The following is a 22904-nucleotide window of genomic DNA, read 5'->3' as shown; positions in this document are numbered from 1 at the left end:
AACGTAAATCAACTTAACATAACATTACTTAAAGCGCAATTACCCACGGACGTAAAAACGGAGAACGTGTCAGCTGACACGATCTATCTTATGGGATCTGCGTGTTAACAAAAACTCACCCCCGCATGACCGTGATGTAGACGTTGCTTATCACTCTTTCTATCATACTTGGTATCTTTCTACGTACTTCTACGCTACGCTACGTACACGTTCGTGGGTAACCGCGCTCTTAGCCTCTCAGTACAAAAAATCTGAACATTTTTGTATGGGCTAGTTTTGGATCGTCAATTTTAAAAATACGATAAACAATTTTATGAAACTGTTAGTTTCAACGTTATTCAGCGTCTATTACCTTGGACACTGGTATCCTAGGTTTGTAAAATGTGATCTCTATCTCAAATCTGTGACTAGCACCTAAAATTGCTTTCATTAAAAAACACGGTCAAATACATCCATAACGTGTAACGTTAGAAAAACGTGCGCAAAAAGCGCACTGAGGGGGATGAATGTAAATGAACGACACGCAATGAAGAAGTGAGACTCTAATTGATTTAAAACAGAATTACAGTAGCATGCAATCGGAAATGATTTAAGTAATAAAATAAAATTAGCGACAAACATGCGAAAAAAAATTAAGTGAAATAGTGAAAAGAAGTCTTAAATGACATTTTATTATGATTTAATAAAAAAAATATCGTGCATCACCACAAATCAAATTTAATAATTAAAAAGTCCAATAAAACTAAGTGGTTTGCTTTTTCAATATTCATTTTACATTAATTTTATGTATGCATACACACAATGTACATATGTACCTACAGAAGTATGTATGTATATATAAGCGTACATACATACATATGTATGTCCATATTCATTTGCAAAACTTTGCGGTTTTCCTCAGTATTTCTCTTTATTGGCATTCCAATTGTACAGCGCGTGGCCATTTTTTTTTTTTGCGCATCGCAATCACATCCTTTTCGACTTTTTCTGGTTTTGGAAATTACTTTCAATATTATGCAATATTTTACATTTAAATCTATTTCTAGGTGCCACTGTATTGGTTTTCTCTATGCAATTTTTCGGTTTAGTTCTATTTAATTTGTGTCTTTGTGGTCAATGTGGTTGGAATTTGCAAATTTATCGATCATTTGCATGAGTCAAACGCGCGTGCTACATTTCAATGTAGTTTTTCTTTTTTTTATTCCTGTTCGAAACCACAGTTGAGGCAAAAATATAGCATTTGTTAAATGTGGATATGCGAAAATATTTCTCTATTTAACAATTTTGCGAAAAGTTCTATTTTTGTGTAAGTATTTCGTTAGCATTGAAACTGAGCGCAAAGTATGTACAAACACAAACTGGACGCTGATATTGAAATCATGAGTATTTAACTTGATTTGGTATTTATTTCGATAAACTGAGGAGATACATACGTATGTTGGTATGTAGAACTATAGAATTGCAAAAAAAAAGGTTTGGCATACTTTTTGGAGATAATCACACTTTTTCTAATGCCATTTAGACCACGTTTGCCGAATTTTTTGACTGTACGTGCTTTGGCTATAGGTAAGTGGGGTTAGGTTGTGGTGGACGCCCTCATCCAGATCCCGGCTGGCGGCAAACTTAGGGGCTAAGGAAGGCCTGATGTGATAACGTTTAATAATAGATTGGCGAAAACACATATGTTAGTGTTTTGGCCGAGCTTCTCCTCCGATTTGTGGCGTGCGCCTTGATGTTGTCACACAAACGGGAGAGATCTACAGTTTTATGCCGACTCCAAACGGCGATTGTATTTTTATGAGAAGCGGCTTTTCATGGCAGAAATACACTTGGAGGTTTGTCACTGCGAAACAGCTGTTAAGAAAAAAACCTGGATACCTAATACATACAGTCAAATCAAGTTCGAAAGTTGGTAAAATAAAAAAATTTTGCATGCTTTTAAACTCTAGTTCTAGGTAATGCAAAACTTGATTTAATTAACTCAGGAGGCTCAAAGTAAAAAAAGGTGGTCAACGTGTTTTCTTGCTCAACTACTTATTATTTACCTTAGAACTTCGAACACACTCGACCCAGTATCTTATTACATTAAGCGAACATATCCATAGGGTCCTCGGAAACGACTCAATGATGTTTATGAAATTTTGTAAACAGATAAGTGGGTATTATCTCCAAGAAGACTCGCATAAGGTTGCCACCTATTCGAAATTAGCTACAAATTAATTCAAACATCATAATATGGTTATTAAATGGAAGGTATTTTAAAAATACCAAAGTCAAAAAAAATTTTTTAATAGGGTTATCACCTATTTTGAATAGCACATTTAATTAATTTTTTGTTTAGAAAAAAAGGTTAAATATTACTATTCATGGAGAAAGTTGTCAAACAACGCTTTGCCAATATACAAGGTGTTATCCCTTAAGATAATAGTGTATGGTTGCCACTTATTTTCCATGCTACACAATTTATCTTAATCCTCGCAATATGGATATCAAATGAAAGATGTTGTTAAGACTTTTGGTACGAAAATATTTTCAATCAGGGTTGCCATGCTTCTATGTAATACAAATATTTAGTTTGTTAATTTCCGTCAGCATTTTTTTTTTTTGTATGTATACACAGTGCATATACGCTCAAGATATGTACATACTATTCATTCCAGCGTATTTCTAAAAAGGCTTGCCATCTAAATTTTAAAGTATAAAATGTACTTACTTAATAGATATCGAAATCCATTTTTTTCCAAAATATTTTTTTAAAGCTATCCAAATGACCAATATTTGATATCCAAATCTTGAATACTTTAAAAAGTGTATACACTTTAGGCAAAGCTCCGTCAACCTTGTACTTAGTATCTATACGTACTAATCAAACCACTGAAAGATTTTATTTCATCTCATTACAATTTTCTTAAAACAGGGTTAAAGTTTTCTCTGTCCGGGGAAAGTTCTTTAATTTTTGATGCCATGTTATATATTTATTCCTCTCCGTATGCGGAAGCCTTAGTAAATTTTTATACCTACATTTTCGTAGAACATTTTAATCCTATAACTGTCATTTTTAAAAAACGCGGTCAAAAAGACCCATTCCGGTGGGAGTTAAAGGGTTAAGCTGCTGTATGAAAATCGTTTTTGCTAAATTATATTACATATATCCTAAGACTAAAATCATGGTTGCTGTCGATTTACACGTAAAATGGTTTGTTTTAAAATTGGACTTTTGACAAAAAAGTGGAAATTTGGAACCATTGCAGAAAATAATTAGAAGAGATTTAGTAAAATACTATTGAAGCGTGACTACCACATACGGAAACTAATGTTTGATGGAGACCTTAAAACGGCTACCCGGCTAAACGGCATCTTTGGGTGTATAAAAGATTTACGATGCTTGATACTTTTCTTCATCGGTCTTATTTTTGCCCCACCCTTTCATAATATCGATGAAAGAAATGCTTCTGTAAGATAACTAAAATTTCTCTAAATCGACAAGGTATTAATATTCTTAAAATATTATAATGTTTAGCGATAGCGAACTCTTTAGAGCTTGAGAATTATTACTTCTCGATAAAATACAAAAAACTTTGCGTCCACAATACAGCGGCAGGCATTAGCTTGAACCCAAATGACGCCAACTTACCTCATACCCTTCGTCTCGCACAAGTGTAGCTCGCCAAAAACACCACAACCCAATTTTTCGACTATCACCAGAGCTTGACGCGGAAACTCTTGCACCTGAAAATTGGCCTGCTCCTCGTTGTTGACATCAGTACCAGCGCCATTTCCACTCAAATCCAAATTGTAATGATGCGGTTTTATACCAGCTAAAGTGCCGGCCGAACTTGAATAACCATAACCGCCCGTAGGCGTTGTAGAGCTCGATGCAAGACTGGCCGTTGTTGAGGCGAGACTGCCGCTTCCAGCACCAATGCTGCCATTGGGCAGCGTATTGCAGGTGGCACCCCCATTGGAGGCGCTACCACCGGCAGCAGCACCATGCAGGGCATTAGCGGCGGCGATGGTAGCATTTGCTTTGCAAATCGCTGTGGTTGCATAGTATTTTTCGTTGCTAGCATTTCCCATTAGTGGCGGTAGTGGTGGTATCGGTGGTGGTGGGCAATGCGTAGTTGCTGCTGCTGCTGCTGCTGTTGCAGAGTTCGGTGCTGGCGGTGGTGGGGGCGTCGATTGCGACTGATATGGATGCTGATGTTGGAGTTGCTGTAGTTTTTGACTGGCAGTGGACAATTTGGATTGGAACATGCTGTTGAGGGTATTGCGTGCACTAGTGCTGTAGTTACTGGTACTTCCACCGGCACTGGCGCCATAAATGGAGTTGGATTTTTGTGCGCTGGGCAATAGGTCTTGCATATGCGGCACTGCATACTCCTGGCACACAATGTCGGGCACGTCTAAAAGATACAGAGAAGGAATGTGAAAAAAATAAATAATTTTTGGCAAGTATGTTAGAATTTTATTTGTTAGTTCACGATAAGTTCGATTTAATATTATGATTTCAAACTTAATAAAAAATAAAATAAATAATATATTTATATCAATGAAAAGAATAAATTTTATTTAAAAAAGTATTTTATTGTTTAGAGATTCCAAAACATGGCGTATGCATAAAAACCAACTTACATTTCATAGACAGTCTTTATATGCTTAAATTTTTTTGAAATTCTTGCATAAAAAAGTGTGCCTGAATGAACGCACATACCATCACTTTTTTTTTAATATCAATATTTGATAAAAAAAGAGTTCCGTTTCGAAAAGTGAAAAGCCTTTGCTGTCAGACGCAATATGTTCCATTTGCAAAAGTTAACTCAAATTGAATGAGATTTTTTAAAAAGGGCAACCCTCATCAAAACTAATATCGTAATAAATCTTTCCTAAATATATTTCGTTCGATATCCACATTGTAATATGTCATTAAATCAATTTTAATATTTCAACAAATGGCAACCCTCTTCAAAATATGTTCGAAATAAAGCTTCTGCAATCTACTTCGCTTCACATCCAGAAATGTTTTAATAAAGGAACTGATGAAATTTAATTAGAGTTAAACAGGTGGCAGCCCTCTTTACAAATATTTTTCAATCTAAGCTTTCTATTACCTCTTACGATTGAAATCCATCCAAAATGTGTTTTTGTTAAGCAGGTGGCAGCTCTTCTTAAAATACAGCTTTCTTAAAGTACTTCATTTAATTTACAAATAAAAATTAATTTAAGTTTTTAAGTGGGTGGCAATTCTCTCTTGAACATATTTCTGTGAAAAGGTTTTATTAAAATCAGGTTTGTATGGCGTCCCTACTGTAAAATTTCATTGAACTTATATTTTAATTGCATTTAACTTTTTGAATAGATGGCAATCCTTTAAAAAAGGATGAGCGCTTTGACCTGCGGGCTGTGTCGGAACAACAGCCGCTGCACTTAAACGTAGAACACCTAAGCTAAAAACTGTACATAAAATATTGGTTTTATTGTATTGAAGGGAATTTAATAAGTCAATACGAATACAAAATATCATTCCTTTTTGAAGCAAAAAAAAGATAATTATAAAAAGGAAAAAAAAAAATTTTTTTTAGTTAGTGAAATTGAAGTAAATTTTTTTCTTAAAAAAATAAAATCTGAAAATTTAATTACAAATGGAAAAAATTAATCAAAAAAGAGGAAAAAGTACATATTTAATAATTGGATAAAATAAAAAAATTATATTTTTTAAATAAAATCTAAAAATTTAAAGAAAATTAACAAAAAAAGAAAAGCAAATAAAAAAAAGACAAAATGAAAATGAAATAATATTTTTCTTTTTAAACAATCAAATCTAAAAATGAATAGAAAATTGCACTTAAAATATGGAAACAATGAATTAAAAAGAAAAAAATTGGAAGTAGTTCCTAAAAATTAAATGAAATTGAAAAAAATATTCTCCTTTTTAAAACAATAACATCTAACCATTCCAAGAAAATCATATTGAGAAAGAAAAATGTTTAAATTAAAAAGAAAAAATTAAATTAAACTAAAAAATTTGTCTTTTTAAAAATAAAATCTAAAAATTAGAAGAGGACTAGAACTCGGATCTCTCTAATGGCATGCCTGTGCTTTGTTCAGCAGTAAAATGGTATACAAGAACTTTTTTTCAAAACAGCGAATAAAAAAATAAATAAAGAAGTTGAAAAGAAAAACACAAATTAAATGAAAAAGAAAATATATAATTGAAAAGAAAAAAATGAAATAAGTTCCTAAAAAATAAATTCAATAGGATTTTCGAAAAGTATATTTATTGATTTTGGTGTCGATTTCTATCGATATTTTGTCCGGCAAACTTATCGACAACTTATTGATAACATTATAAATGTGCCTATTCACATAGATTTCGATTGAGAAGTTCGTCGAAACAAATGGACTTATGGTTATCAATTACGAAAGTTTAACCGATTTTTTTTTGTCGATTTAAGACGACATATTTATCGAATTTTTGTCTGTTATATTTATCGATATAGCTATCAATATGTGTAGTTAAATTTTCATCTATATTTTATTAATCAATTTATCAATGTGCTTAGACATATTTTGTCGAATTATTTATCGTTACTTAAAGACCTTAACAAATTCGCACTAATATTTTACATTTGATGCAAATAAGCAGAGTTTTTATACATTCTAAAATTCAATTAGCTCAAATGCACTATTTTCTTAAAAAAAAAGGTTTTAACAATGAATTCCACTCAAACAAGTTCACACCGCTCTCACATGGATTTATGTGTTAGAGATTGGAAATTTTTGTAAACAAAACCACTGAGTGCTTTAGCCATTTAATATTTCCATTTCCCGTTAAACCGCTGAAATTGTTATGCCCTCATATTTACTAAAATGGATTTACAAAATAAAAAAAGCAGAAAAATAAATAAATAAATGTATGAAAACTATGGCTGAGTCCTTGCCCGCTTTACATGTTGGCCAATAGAGTTTTAGAGTGCAATTTAAATTCCATTTCAGCTGACATTTTCAGGATTTGCATGTGCACGCAAACATAAACAAGAATGCGTGCAAGTGCATGTACATAGTAAATACGTACACACTTATGTAGAAATAAAATGCAATGTGTAAGATGTGAAAGGATATGCATATAAATTCATGTCACACACACATACACACACACACACACACACACACACGCATACGAGCGCAAATGCATACTTTCCAAACAAATCAGCATACAAACATAAAAATCAAAACTTTTCACAACAACAACAGCATTTAGCATGCACGTATGTATATATACATATATGTGAGTATATTTGCGAGTGTGTGCATTTTGAATATAACACGCATATCAATGTTCCTTGTTGGTATGTACGTTTGTAAGTTGGGAAAATTGTGTGCGCGTGAGCTCTACAAAATCCTTAAATTCAATTACCATTCAAAACTTGGCGCCGCAAAAACATGCGATGCGAAAATAAAATCGCTTGCATTTACATGCATTCAGCACAGCGCGTTTTGTGCAACAAACAAAATACACAACACCAACAAGATGGAAAACTGGAAAACCAAAAACAATAACATCATATTCTCTGCAATCATGATAAGCAACGACAGCAGCAACAACAACAACAGCCACAGCGACAATAATAACAAGAATACGCCATCAATTTCTCACACGCTGGTGTAATGCAATTTCTTCAAGTATCCCCTCAATGCGCGCATCAACTTGCTTTGGAACACTTTTACTGTTGCTCATACGACATGGTGCACCAGTAGCTACCCAGTTGTCAGCGCGTTATCGGGTAATCAATCGTAAAAAAGAAGAGGCAGAAATGTTAAAAATGGGTAAATTGTGATGATGTGCAAAGCCGTGATTGCAGAATAATTTGGAAAGATGGGAAATTAGGCGGCCGCTGTGATCAAGTGGATAAAGGTGCCATAGTAACGGCAAAATTTTTGGTGGAGTAATTTCTTTATGAAACAAATCGGACCATAAATAAGGGGTTTCCAAATATCTCGACAGTGTCGAGTCGACACATGCGCCACCCAGCGGATTAATTCGTCTTTCATATTGCAATGTCGTCGGGTTCTGAGCTAAGTTCAAAATTTAAAGTCTCTAGATTATCGGGGAGTTGGCTAAAAAGTGATTCAAAGATTTGACTACACACAGGCGACACTAAATTAAAGCTTGTAAAAACATATTTATATTATTTCAGTAAATTTTTAGAAATGCCTTTTTTCTTTTAATTAATACTTTTTCTATTTTTTTGCGAAATTTTCTTATAATTTTTAAATTTCATAGTTAAAAAAAGAAAAAAGAAATATTTTTTAATTTAACACAATTTTTAAAAGTACACATATTAATTTTTTTATTTGTTCTTTTTCGATCTAACTTGTTTTTCTTGTGTTAATTTATTTTTCTTGAAATTTTTGTATTTTATTGTTTTAAAAGGAAACATATGTATATGTGTTTTTTTATTTAATTTATAGGGACTCATTTAATTTGCTTCTTTAATTATTCTTTTTTTAATTTTCAGTTAAATTTTCTTTTGGTTTTCAGATTTTGTTGTTTAAAAAAGAAAATAATTTTTGTAATATAATTAAATTTTTTAGAGTTTTATTTTACTTATTTTTTCTTGTGTTAATTTAATTTTATTTTATTTTTTACATATTAGTGATTTAAAAAGAAAATATATTCGTTTTGTTTCATTTAATTTTTGGAATTTTTATTTTTTAGATTTTATTTTTTTCTCTCCCTTTAATTTAATCTTCTTCTAATTTTATCATTTTGTTTTAAAAATAAAAATACCTTTTTTCTTAATTAAATAAAAAAAAATATTTTTTTTCTTTGTATTTCATTTCCTTTTTGACATATTGCATATTTTTATATTTTTAATTAATATATATATCTTTTATTTATTAGTATTTATTGTTTTAAAAATAAAAATATATATATATTTTAAATGTAATTCAAAAATGATTTCTAAAAGGTGACTAGCATAATGCTAAGACCTCCTCGTTAGCGGATCTTTCAATTAGTCTTTCGAAGTACATTAGAGAGCTTTCAAGAAAGTTTCCAGAATCGCAATATTCTAATCTCTTGATATTGAAGTCCACGCAGGCCGCCGTTCCTATTCGTAAACGATTTTCCTCTGTCCTTGGAACCATGTGTTAGTTGTAATGTAAATAGTTTGGGTCTAACTCGATGGTTTCTAACCCTGACGGCCCAAGATGTTATTAGCCTCCCTTATGAAAGCCAAAAGTTTCTTGGTATACGCATTTCTTATATTTAGGGTATCGCCTGTGAAAGAACTGAAGCATTGCAGTCTTAGTCTGGTCAATGCCAGACAATCACGCATAATGTGATCCAATGGCACCTCGTTTCTCTGCAAATACCCATCTAGTACATGTGAGAGTGCTGGTGATTATGGCCCGTCAGGTAGTCAATAAGCAACTTAATATCGGCTCTGTTCACAAACGTATATATTTACTAGCAAAGGGATAATTATAAAGTCTTGCCTTGCTAAGGCCCCCTACATCTCCCCAGTACTGTGGTATTCTGAGTTTACCCAACAGAGTCCGAAAAACGGATCCGCCCCACAAGTATATACGATGAGCCGTCCCTTGCCAAGTCGTCCTGGTACCCAGCATACAAATACCTTGTTCCTTACACAAATTTTAATGTCAATGTAGGGCATTAAAAAATACCTGCGTCATTCGACGTTCTATTAGTTTCCACTTAGTGTTTTTTAAATGGCATACGTTTTTTGTAATTTCAATGCCTAGTGGAAATTCGGCATAAGCCATACTCTTCCCCATAATATCGCACAGTCGAGCCGGCACACCTTCCCTATCGAGGATCAATCCAGGTGCAACCATCTCCATCGAGGATCAATTCGGGTTCATCGAGCATCATACCAGGTGCAAACACTCAAATCAAAATTCAGACCTTGGTAGGTATTCATGTGCACACTTAAGAGTTTCCTTAATTTCATATACCAATTGCAATGAACGCGTAAGTAAACCTTTCAATTTAGCATTGTATTCTTATTTATTCGTAAAAATAAATCACAAGCTCTCACCTTCAGTTCGACCGCTGGCTTAATCCTATTCTATGCTTTAACCTATTTGAGTGTATGCATTTGCGCGCCCATGTGTTTGTGCTATAAATTTGCATACATTTGTTCGACTACAAGTAGGCTCGTAAGTTATTCGTTGCTTTTCTATTTAAGTAATACTCTCGTTTTTCTTTTTCAACAGCTCCACATCATCTTCTCACAATCTTCGTTTTACCTCTGATGCTGCTGCTATGTACTTCAACGTCTTCTGCTACATCTTCTGCTTGTTCTTCTACTACGAACTATTGCTGACTGAAAAACTTTTCCCATTTACTTAGTTTTACGAACTAAGAACAAAACCAAAAAAAAACAAAAAAAATATGAAATTAATTGCAGCACAGAAAACACACATTTGTGACTGTCCTCCGCCAACAGCTCACCTTTGCAAAGACTTTATGCTCGTAAGCATGGATATTCGTACAAAAACGGATACGTATTTATTTGTGCGTGTAGATGTGTTTATAAGTATGTCCTTTTATAACTGTTAGTCTGTACGTGTATGTATATTTCGCTATTTATCTGTTTGCAAGTGTCTGCTTTCATTGCATTAAATTCACCCAAAAACACAATCTGCATTTGCTTGTGCCGCCACTGCTGCTGACATGACCCCTTCTCTCAGCCTCAGTTTTAGTCAGCCCAGCAGCGGCAAGAAGTTTGAACTGCGCACAAATTTGGTTTTAAGACTTTAAACTTTTTAATTTTAAGCTAAAACTTGTGCTGTTGCAGATTGCTTTTCTTCTTTTTCGAGGTCTTGTAGTATTTCGTTTTATCTGCCAATCTCTTGGTGAGGTTTTTTTTTCTGCTGTGTGAGTGTTTGAGCATGTGCGAATTTCAAAATTTTTTTTCGGTGTACTATAACCGTAAACGGCTGACCAGTAGGTGTTAGGTAATACATACATTTGTATAGTCATTCGACGAAAAAGGAAATTAATATTAATGTAAATCATTTTGCGATTGCGTAGAGTGAACTTTTGCTGTGCTACGAGTATTTACATTGAAATGCACTTAACCTCTTATCAGCTGTAAACTAACAGGACTATGCAATTAGACGGTTATGAATTCTATAACTATGAAAATGTCGATATCCACCACGATTACGGTACTAAAGACCAAAGTTATAACAAGATCGATAACAATAATAACATCGACGAAGGTTAACACTATCGATAACCTTACGAATATCAATAAAATGTCAAAAACGTTTACGAAATCGATATCAATATCATTGGAAATATCGTTAAAAATACCGATAACAAAACCGATTATAATACCAACATTGATGGCAATCATAATATCGAAAAGAGGTAACACTTTCGATAAAACAAACTAATTTCGATAGATTTTAACCTAAAGAACCTTACATATTTCGATTAAAATTTAAAAACTGCTTGCAATGAATGTAGATATCGATAACATTGAAAATATCGATAACACTGAAAGATCGATAACAATATTTATAACAAATCCGACGACGACAATAAGAGCGACAATGTTACCAACAGCGATAACAATTACAATAATGATATCGATAACACTGAAAATATCGATTACAAAATCGACCCCACTACCGATAATAATTAATAAAAAATATCAACTACTTTACTATTCGAAAGTACTATAAATTATATTTCCATTTGTTGAAGATCAAGAATCATCCTCTAGCTGCAACTTTGACTTGCACAGTTTTAAACAGCGCCCAATTGATGCAGACAACGAGCTTTGAACCTATTCTCGCTTATTTCCATTTGCAACGGAAATTAGCTTTCCTTAAATCTCTGTGTTCTATGTTTTCCTGCGCTCTCCATATTCGAGAGCAGCATCTGGGCTCTCATCTCATTAGTTCAAACTGTCTTTATAATTTTCTTCCCAAAAACATTTTCTTATTATTATAGCCAATCTAAATTATCCTAAGAAAGATTCGACCTCTATAACAGATCTAGACTGATTTGATATGCATACGTCTATACATACGTACTGTACATCCCTGAGTATGTTTTAATGCTCTTCAGATATGACCATTTGACCGAATTCGTATAAGCTTAAAATGCTATGTACGGGTAGAGTAGATCCTGGAATTCTCCTTTACTTGGGCCCTCTTGGTCTCCATGTCAGCCTTTCCTTAATTCGGCTAGTGTGATAAATGATAATGCTAAAACTTTGAAGCATTCAATTTGTATTGTCCGAAGTTTTAGGCCAAATGCTCACAAATAAGCTGCATACATATGTATGTACGAATGCACATTTGAAGACAAATGTGCACAAGCAAAAAACCGTAAGTATAAAAATTCAATATATGATAGTGAAATAGTTAAGCATAGCCCATCATATGCATATATGTACATACAAATAACTATATATCGTGAAACAGCGCATTTCTTAAGTATTAGGATACGTTCACACAGAAAGCTTTCAAATTGCTGTACCTATATGAAAGTATTCATACAGCAAGCTGAAAGCCAAGCAGTTTTTGATTTTCAATTTTCTATTTAATTTTTCAGCTTCATGACACTGTTTCAAACAAGATATTAAAATATTAAAATTAAAACGAATTTTACGACAAATCTTTCGAATAAAATTTAGCAAATATTTTTGCCGCTTTTCGTTGACGGTAAGTTTTTTGATATCTTTGCAGCCGAGCCCATAAGAAAAGCTCCTCTGCTTCTCTTCGTTCGGTGTGAACGCCAACAGGTTAGCTGTGTTCCGCCTTGCTGCGCTCGGCGCTGCTCGGCTTTCTGTGTGAACGTACCCTTAGGTATAAAATGGAGACTATACCGACTATATAAAAAGTGGTCGAAAAACTACACCTTGGAGTATGTAATAGAAGCAACAGCTTTATTTACACATATAAGTAGTCAGTTTGTTTTAAGGGTGCTTCAGTCTATTTCATAATATACCCAAAATATTGCTCGCTGCTGCAAGTTTTCTGCTAGGACATAGTCCTCAGAAGAAGTGCCGAAACATTAACAGGGAGGTGATATTTAAAAAGTTTTGGCTATTTTCGTCTTGTGTATCTGAATTTTATTTGTTTTTATTAAGTTATAGATCACTAAAGATCCAGCAAAATACACGAATTCAAACTTTACACAAAAATTAAGAAAATTCAACGAAGTTTCGTCAAAATATCGAGTTTTTCAATTAGATTCCTTAGAATGTAGCTTTGCAGCTCATTCAATATTAATACAATAAAATGAAAGTTTGCATTTCCTGGGCGCAATCTTTATAGCTTAGTTAATTTTAGTACAATTAAAGTCTGAAATAGCTCTTTTTAAAGAAAATAAAATTCAGTTTATTTTAGTTGGAGTATTAGTTAAGGGTTTAATACAAGTAAAGGCTGTGATTTAAACCCAAGGTCCCCATAACTATTTTTTTTCGGATTTTCTCAAGTTTGGTAATTCACGGAGTCAATGGTTATCAACTTAACTTAAATTCCCTAAAAGCAGTGGAAAGACACCACCTTCCGCTTTTCAACAAGCATAAGGTTTTCAGAAGCCGTTGAAAACTATACAATTTATGACCGGTGCTTTGGATCAAGATCGTTTCTCTCCAAGTTTAAGGGTTTATAATTTTTTTTTTTACTAAATACATAATGTTGTATAGTACTTAATAAATAAAATAAAATAAAATTGAATAAAAGTGGAGTAGAACATAATTTTTAAAATAATAAGTGGCTTTAATTTAACTTTTAAAATAGGTGGCAACCTTTCTCAAACACCTAAAATATATTCTACATGTTTAAGCTAAAGATTTCTTGGTACAAATTGATAGAACGGTTACCGATATACATATATACGGTCATAAGTGGGCGGTGCCACGCCCATTTTCCAAAATTTAACCATAAACGTATTTCTTGGTAAAGAATTGTTGCGAGCATCAATTTTTAATAGGTTAGCTTTAATATTTACTGACCTATCGAAGATTTTGTATTTCTCTAAATTACCGTTATATGGGATGTGGGCGTGGTTACAGTCCGATTTCGCCCATTTTCAATACCAGCCTACCTTGGATTAACAGAAACCTACATACCAAATTTTGTTGAGATATTTCAATTTTTGCTCGAGTCATCGTGTACACAGACGGACGGACAGACGGACGGACAGACAGACATGGCTTAATCGATTTCTCTATTCATTCTGAGCATTTATGTATACATTTGTCTATATCTATCTCGATTCGTTTTGGCTGCTACAAACAACCGTTATGTGAACAAAATTAATATACCCTTGTGCACAAGTGCGCTCGGGTATAAAAAACAAAATAATGTTTCTAATTTTGTGCCTTTTTTTGGTCCACGGGCGTAACAATATTTTTGTGGATCAGATAAAGTGTAAACAAAATAAAATCGCTGAGCGAACTTCGTCGGAGGAAATTTCGGTGCCAAAACTAAAACACACTGCAGTATATGAGATTGCATACAATGAAAACGACAACGAAGTTCGTCTGACGAATTTTTTTTTTTAATTTTACCGCTGCCACCCGGCATGAAATCAGTTGTGAGTGGTAAAATAGCTTTGCTTCTTCAGTTTTCTTGCAGATAATAATCAGGAATAGGCATAATGGGAAAATTTGATAATGGGATTAATTTTTTCGCTTTTCTAGTTTTATATTTTTCATTTGTTATTCAACTGATGCGTATTTCGTTTCGATTACCGTGGAAACACAATGCCGGCGAACGGCGAACTAACCACAGCGAAATTGCCGCTGTCAAAATTAGAACACCCGCCGGTATATGAAATTGAACACAGCCAATGCGAAATGCGAAGTTCGCTCGGCGGCGTTTCGTGGCGATAGAATTAAATCTGCTGGGCGAATGCGGCAGTGCTTGCCAAAGGTGGCCGCAGTTTTTTTTTGTTTCAAAGTTTTATAAGAAAACAACAAATTGACAGGAATATTTCGTGTTGGTTTGAAAATATAACAATTGATTACTTTAATCTGACTTAAAATAAGATGATTTATAAAAATTTGTCTTTGTTTTATATATATATATCTATATATTAATACGCTAACGTAAATTTTGTCTCCGTTCGTTTGGCGATTCTACCGAACCGATTTCAAAACAAAGAACACCGTTGGAAAGGCATTTTTCAGTAGTTGAGCAGAGTTTTTATGGTTTCACAATTGGTTGAAAATTACGGCCAAAACCGTCGTTTAAACATTTTCGAATTGTGTATACATGTTGCTGCAACATGTTCAATTTGACATGTTTCGCCTGTTGCTTCACTACACATTTGAAATTAAGCTTCGACATAAAGATAAATATGAAGATGAAGAAATAAATGATAACGATGAAGTCAAAAAAAAAGAAGGCAAAAGTGAAGATAAAGTCGAATATGGAGACAATGACCGATAGATAAGAATTAGGGTAACTGAAATGTAAGAACATTTCTTGAATTTATGAAGTGAAACTTCTTTAGCGGCAGTTGGTTGGGAGTAAATCGTCAAATTCGAGGGGAATAATGCACATGGAAATGGTACTCAGCGGTTTAACGGTTTGAGAATAAAAACAAAAACAAAGATGCCTAGAGGTACAGGCAAAAACGAAGATCAAAGTAAATTTAAACACTTTAAGGTAAAGGTGAGAGGAATATGCAAAAATAAAGATAAATATGAAGAATAGGATGAGGTGAAGATCGATATTGTTATCGATATAAAACTCGATATAATAATCGATAATGCTATCGATAAAATAATCTATATTGTTATCGATACTGTTATTGATTAAATAACCGCTATTGTAATCGATATGATAATCAATAATAATAATCGATATTGTTATCGATACAATAATGGATATTGTTATAGGTAGAATAATCGATTAAATAATTGATTTTGTTATCGATTTAGTCATTTATATTTTTAACGATATGTACAATAATCGATACTGATGATTGTTATATTTATCGATGAATTAATCGATCTTACAATCGTTGTATTTTTCTATATGTTTTTGGATATTGTTATCGGTATTTTTATCGACACAGTTATCAACAGGGTTATCGATACAGTAATCGGAACATGGAATGTGACAAAGACCAAGGTAAAGTTACCGATTTCAAAACCAAAAACGCCGTTGGAAAGGTCATTTTCTGTAGATGAGGAGAGTTTTTATAGTTTCGAAATTGGTTGAAAATCGTCGTTTAAAAATTTCCATATTTGTGTATGGTTGTTTTTGCAACCTGTACAATTTAAGCTGTTTCGCATTTTGGTTTACTTCGTATTTGAAATTAAACTTTGAAATAAAGATAAATATGAAGATGAAGAAACAAGTGAGAACGATGAAGACAAAAAAAGGCAAAAGTGAAGATAAAGACGAAAATTGAGATAAAGGCGAAAATTGAGACAATGAGAAATACATAAGAATTAGGTTAAAAGATAGGAATCGAAATAAAATCAGCCATAAAGGTTACTGAAATTTATCGAATCATCGAAGTTTATAATTATCGAAATTTATCCATGCTTATTAAGTTATCGCAACGTATCGAATTATTTAAACTGATCAACGTTTACTGAGTTGTCGAAATTTATAGACACAGAAACTTACCACTGTCCAACTGTCCAAATGGTTATAGTTATGGAGCTATAAAAACGTGTGGGATTAACGAAATTTGCCAAGTTAACGAAATGTATCAAGTTATCGATATTTATTGAATTATCATTATTTATAGACTTAACTAAATATATCGAGGTGTCGTAATGCATGGACTTCTTTTAACTTCAGATTTATCGATAATTATTGATCTACTGAAATTGGTTGCTTCAACAAAGCAAAGTTTATGGAATTTTCAAAATATATCCATTTATCGAAATTTCAAGGTTATATAAGCTTATCGATTTATCACTTCTTGTCGAATTTAATCGTCTTAACAGAGTGTAGCGAGTTATCAAAATGTTAAGATAGTTTTCGAAAAATGTGGAGATGTCAAAAGTAAATATTTATAAAGGTGTCCAAAGTTTTTTCATTTTTGAGTTATCGAAATTTATCGAGCCATCGAATTTCACAATTATCGAAATTGGTCGAGTTAACGAATTTTGTTGAGTTATCGATTTTTAGAGTTCTTGAAATTCATCGAACTATCGATATGTATCAAATCATCGAAATTTATCGATAAGCTTGAATATATCGGGTCAATGCCAAGTCCTGCCGAAGTCCTCCAAAGACCTTCTCAGATAAAGAATAAAAATTGTTACGTTTTAGCAGAAGATTTTCCGGTTAGTTAATTTGTACCATATAAGTATGGCTACGTGTTAAGTTAGAAAACCTCTCCAAGGCTTCTAAAACTAGAAAAACTGTCGAATTTCGACAGTAACTGGCACTCTGGTATTTATTATTTTTCAAACGATTGTGTCAGCTGTTTTCGTTACCGCGTTACCGCTCTAATTGTGTTAAAGCTGGCGAATTAGCTGGGCGAACGGCGAACGACGGCATCGCCCAATTCGGCGAACTTCGCCGTTCGCCGGGTATTGTGTTTCCACGGTTATGTAGGCGAAATGTTGCGGCGAATATCATCCGACGGCATCGCTTCGTCCAACGAACTTATACTTATAGCCTGTTTAATTAACTTTAGTTTCCTTTTTTTAAAACCTCTCTTAATTTCTTTCTTTAGAGTATCTTAAGACAGAGTTTGCAAAATTTCCTCTCTGGCGAATAAAATTTCCAGCTTTCTCCTTCCTCCAACTCAATTCAAGAGCAATAAATTCTGCGTCCGTCTTTTGTGAGTTAAAAAATGAAAGAGCGCTCTTAAACTGAAATTGTATTTCCTATAATAATTTTTTTTTGCCATTTACCTCACGCTACATGCTACTAAAAATATTACTCCTCATAAAAGAATGTTCTGTCGCTGTCACAAGAAATATACTATTTTATTGAAGTGAAACTTCTTTAGCGGCGGTTGGTTGGTTGGGAGTAAATTGGCAAATTCAACGGAAATTGCACACGGAAATGGTGCAACGGAAATTATTGGGGCTGAAATGAATGCTTCTTGAGTGCATGGTATTAATTTAACAAAAAATTGCTAATAAAAGGTTAAAGAATAAAACTTAGAAAAATACCAATACAAGAATGAAAGTAAAGGTGAGTACGTACAAAGATATAGAAAAGGATGAAAGCCAAGGTAAAAATAAAAACAAAGCCAAAGATGTGTAAAGATAAAGACAAAAGTGAAGACCAAGGTAAATTTAAATACATTACTTATATACATATATAAGGGCAAAGGTGAAGGGGAATACGTAGATGAAGAAAATGATAAACATAAAAGTAAAAACAAAGATGAGGATGAGGATACCGATAAAAGTAAAGACGAAGAAAGATTAAAATAAAGGCAATTGAAGAGGAAAAGATATAGAGAGAGACACAGAGACTCAATCTGGGAACTATTTTGGGATTTTAGAAATTTTCGGGAATCTCGAGACTTATCGATAAAATAATCCATATTTTTATCGGTTTTGTTGTCGATATTTTTATCGATTTTGTTATCGATATTTTTATCGATTTGTTATCGATTTTGTAATCGACATTTTTAACTATTTTCTAAGCGAAATTTTTTATCGATTTTGTTAACGATATTTATCGATTTTGCTATCGACACTTAGCGATTTTGTTGTCGATATTTATCGATTATGTTATCGATATTTATCGACTTTGTTATCGATGTTTATCGATTTGGTTATCTATATTTATCGATTTTGTTATCGATTTGGTTATGGATACTTATCGATTTATTTTCGAATTTATCAATTATTTATCGATTTTATTATCGACATTTATCGATTTTGTTATCGATACTTGTCGATTTTGTTATTAAGTTTCTAATCGATTTTGCTACGAATGGTATTATCGATGTTGCCGTTGAAATTTTTATCGAATTTGTCATCAATTTTGTTATCGCTATTTTATCTATCTATCGGTTTTGTTATCGATATTTTGTAGGACGTTATTATCGATTTTGTTATCGATAGAGTATAAAGATAAAAATGAATATAATGGAAAAGAGAATAACATGAATGTTAATAAAACGAACAGGGGTAGAGGTAGGGATCTAGAGAGAAAAAAGAGAAAAAATGTAACCTAAACAAAAGCAGATATGTTAATATGCACTTAATTTATTTATTTTTACCACTCCTAACTTAAGGTTGGAAGAAAGTCGCGATGCAAATTTCCATTATAAGATCTAATCTTCACATTTTTGGACGAGTTTCGGGAATATGGTGGAAACGTAGAAGCAGGGGTTCCACCGAAACCAGTAAAATTTTTAAGGTGTTCAACGAGAAAAACAAATTTTGAGAACCCATGATCTAGATATACCTAAATGCTACAAGAACACAATTTTCAACTTAAAACTGGCGCGCATAATTGCCAATTGGAGTTGTTACACTCGCCACTTCAACCAACCAACCAACCAGCGCAAAAACCGCCTCCCGACAATATACTTGACGGTGGTATCGGGGGGGATGGGTACTTGGACAGATTGCTCGGATTAAAGTCCTACTCGTAAAAAAACGCGCACATTCAGCAAATGGCAAGAAAACGAGTATTTTTATTTGTACTCTCTGTAGTAGTACCAACGGATCATTCAGTTTACTGACTTTCAGTCATGAAAAAGCAGACAAAAATTTTAAAAAGAAAACCCAACACCAAAGCAGCAGAAGAAAAGACTTCATGTGTTGTCACTGGCGTCAGTGCCAATCAGGCATCAGGGACCGCATACAAGGCGAATAAGGCGGTTAATTGAGCAAAACACGAACATGTCCGGGCGCACTGATGATGTGCTAGCAAAAGACTTGCACACATACATATATACAAATGTGTGCATCGCATATGTACATGCAAACATAATGAATGAGCAACAAAAACAGCAACAACAATAATAAATGCTGCGGCTTTTATGCAATGGACAATGCAGTCCAAAACAAATGAAAAATTTATGGCAGCCAAAGCCAAAGTCATTTTTGGAATATGATTTTTGCGCGAAAATTCAGCTGTCACATTGCGAACAGGATACGTTTATGAGCCGCAAGGGAAATAGTGACGGAATTGCGGAAATGGTGCAGCACAAAAGGAGAGAGGGAGGGGGCGAGCGGATCAGCGACTCAGCGAGTGGCAAATAAAAGGTGAAAGGTGGTAACTGCGATAAGAGTTCGAACATTAGAATTCATTAATGCCAGCGAGCTAAGTGACAATAGCGCCGCCGTCAGCCAAAAGGGGTCGCAGTTAGTGTGAGGGAGTGTATGAAATTCGCGGTAAATTGCTTATACAGTTAGGGGAAGGCAAGTAGGCGAAAGGGTATATGTATGCGGTTAAAATACAGTAAAGGTAACAAGGGGAGTGAAAAGAGGCGCAGGCGCTAAAGGGGGGTTAAAAAGTGAAATACATAGCGCCAACGCCAGCGCTTGACAGTGGCAAGTTGTTCAATTAAGCGCGTACATACATGTTGCATGTTGCATATTCCATGTTGCACGTTGCATAAATGTAAAATGAAAACTACAATAAAAATGTCAACAACCTGCTGACTTTTTGTTTGCTTTTTTCGATTTTTTCTCTTTTGTTCTTTTTTTTTTCTTGCTTACTGACTGACTGCTTGTTTGTTGGCCTGCTCTTCTGCCTGTCCGTTGCACTGCACCTTATTCTATCATTACTGTGCATTGCTCACCTGCAAACGCGTCGTTGTGCATATTGCTCTCTGCTCGATGATGTTAACCGTTGATGACAAAAATGACAGCGCTAATGTTTTTGTCATTCTTTGTTGTTGTTGTTGCTATGGTTTTTATGATCCCCTACCAACGCTATATGCATATGAAAATGCCGAAATGGCCGCGCTGTAAAGGCGATTGTTGCCTTAAATTACAAGCTGCACAAAATTGCTCCCAGGTGACCGACGCTTCATTTTGCAAGGTAAGTGTACATATGTGTGTGTGTGTGTGTGTGTGTGTGTGCATACACATTCATTTATTTGTGTGCTGGCCGGCATTTGCATGCGCGCTAACTACACATACAAACATACCCATCTGTGCCTTTACGCTACATGTCCTGTCAGCGGCACTGGTGTCATGTGATGACAAATGAAATTCACCGAAAAACTACATTGCAATGGAAATGACAATAACAATAACTACGACAACGACAAACAACTCCAATAACAAGAGTTCGTAGTTTTGCCAACACAACACACACACACACACACACACAAATTGGTAACTCCATCGGTTTTGGCCTGTTGTTACCTTCAAATTACTTTTTTACTTTGTCATCGGCAGCCGCTGTAAATGAACATAGACGCACACAGACACTCAGATACATATTAACTAACTTACAAGCAGCAAATTAAAATGTTAGTTTGTCATAAATGTACATAAACCAAAAAAATAAAATAAAAATAAAAACAAATAAAAGGTAGTTATGAAATAATATTTTCTTTGTTTTCGCTTAGTTAAAAAACTATTTGCTGTGCTGACAAATTACTTGCCAGTTGTAAAATTTTCAACATCATTGCATTTGAAAGTGGTTTTGGCAATTGATTAGCTTTATACAGAGTGCCATTATGTTCCTGACGTGTATTCGTATGTTTCTGTTTTACTTATTTATTACGAATGCATTTCTATGGAGAGTACTGCACCCTAATAGATATGTACATATGTTTACATAGAAGGGTACTCATAACGTGCAATTTATAGTAATTTAACTATCCCTGCCTGTATACGTCCCTACCTTTTTTTAGTGATCAAAAAATCGATAACTAAATCAATATTACATCGATATCGATAGGTAAGAAAATAGCAACATTCAAAACTATATCGGAAACTAAATCGATAACTTTGTTCACGTACAATCATAACGAAAAATATATCGATAAGTTAAACTATAGCAACATGGAAAAATATATTAGTAACTAAATCCATAATTTTGACAAGAAAATGCTAATATATCGACAAAATAAACAATAACAATATCTGATATTAGTCGATGATTTGATCGATAATGTGTTAATTTAACGATACAAAATTTTATAACTGTACATACAGTGGCGGTAAAAAATGGATGAATGGTGTTTCGCTTTTCGCTTTCGACTTCACAAAAGCGAGAAGGTTATCAATTCGTCGGAATATTTTTTTTTTTTTTTATGTATGTTACCATATAACTTTTAAAGGAAAGGTGTTACCTCACAGAGGGTCCCATACTAATTTTGCTGAAATCCGATAATTGGATCATGAAAAAATTAATGATAATCTTAAATTTTTATATGAGAATTGAAGTCGGTTCTGTTATTTGCCTAAAAATTACTTGCTAATTTTTACAATGTTTTTTCAAGCTAAGATTTGTTTGATATTTATTTAATTTTATTTTAACGAAAACCATATAAACCACACTTTCAGACTTTATACAGAATCTAGAAAAATTCAACAAAATTTTTATCTAAATTTCGAGCTTTTTAACCAAAATTTTTATAAATTTTTTGGGTATGCACTTAACAGGCTTGTAAAATTTTAGTGAAATAAGTGCAAGTTTTGAGCGGCTAAAAAAACGCATTTATTTTTAACCGACTTCCAAAAAAGGAGGAGGTTATCAGTTCGTCCGAATATTTTTATTTTTTATTTTTTTTTATGTATGTTACCGCATAACTTTGGACCACGTCAACCGATTTGAATAATTCTTTTTGCAACGGAAAGGTAGTGTCTCAGAGGTGGTCCCATACTAATCATCCGATCAGTGGATCATGAGATACTACCTTTCCGCTGAAAAAAGAATTATCGCAATCGGTTGACATGGTCCAAAGTTATGCGGTAACATATATAAAAAAAAAAAAAAAAAAAAAAAAA

At 33.5% G+C, this 22904-nt stretch overlaps 1 protein-coding gene across 1 annotated transcript in view; it reads right to left on the bottom strand.

The window, feature by feature from the left end:
• LOC118735729 (discoidin domain-containing receptor 2) overlaps positions 1–22904 on the bottom strand; it is a 532634-nt gene that overhangs the window by 226640 nt on the left and 283090 nt on the right. Inside the window, exon 14 of the mRNA XM_036465663.1 lies at positions 3635–4403. Within this exon, the coding sequence (XP_036321556.1) occupies positions 3635–4403 (769 nt within the window). The remainder of the gene's footprint in view (positions 1–3634; positions 4404–22904) is intronic.

This window comes from Rhagoletis pomonella, unplaced genomic scaffold (genome assembly GCF_013731165.1).
Source record: "Rhagoletis pomonella isolate Grant_MI unplaced genomic scaffold, Rhpom_1.0 Rhpom_scaffold_00003, whole genome shotgun sequence".
Taxonomy (NCBI): domain Eukaryota; kingdom Metazoa; phylum Arthropoda; class Insecta; order Diptera; family Tephritidae; genus Rhagoletis; species Rhagoletis pomonella.
The sequence above is the reverse complement of the archived record's forward strand: the minus strand, read 5'-3'. Positions and strand labels throughout refer to the sequence as shown.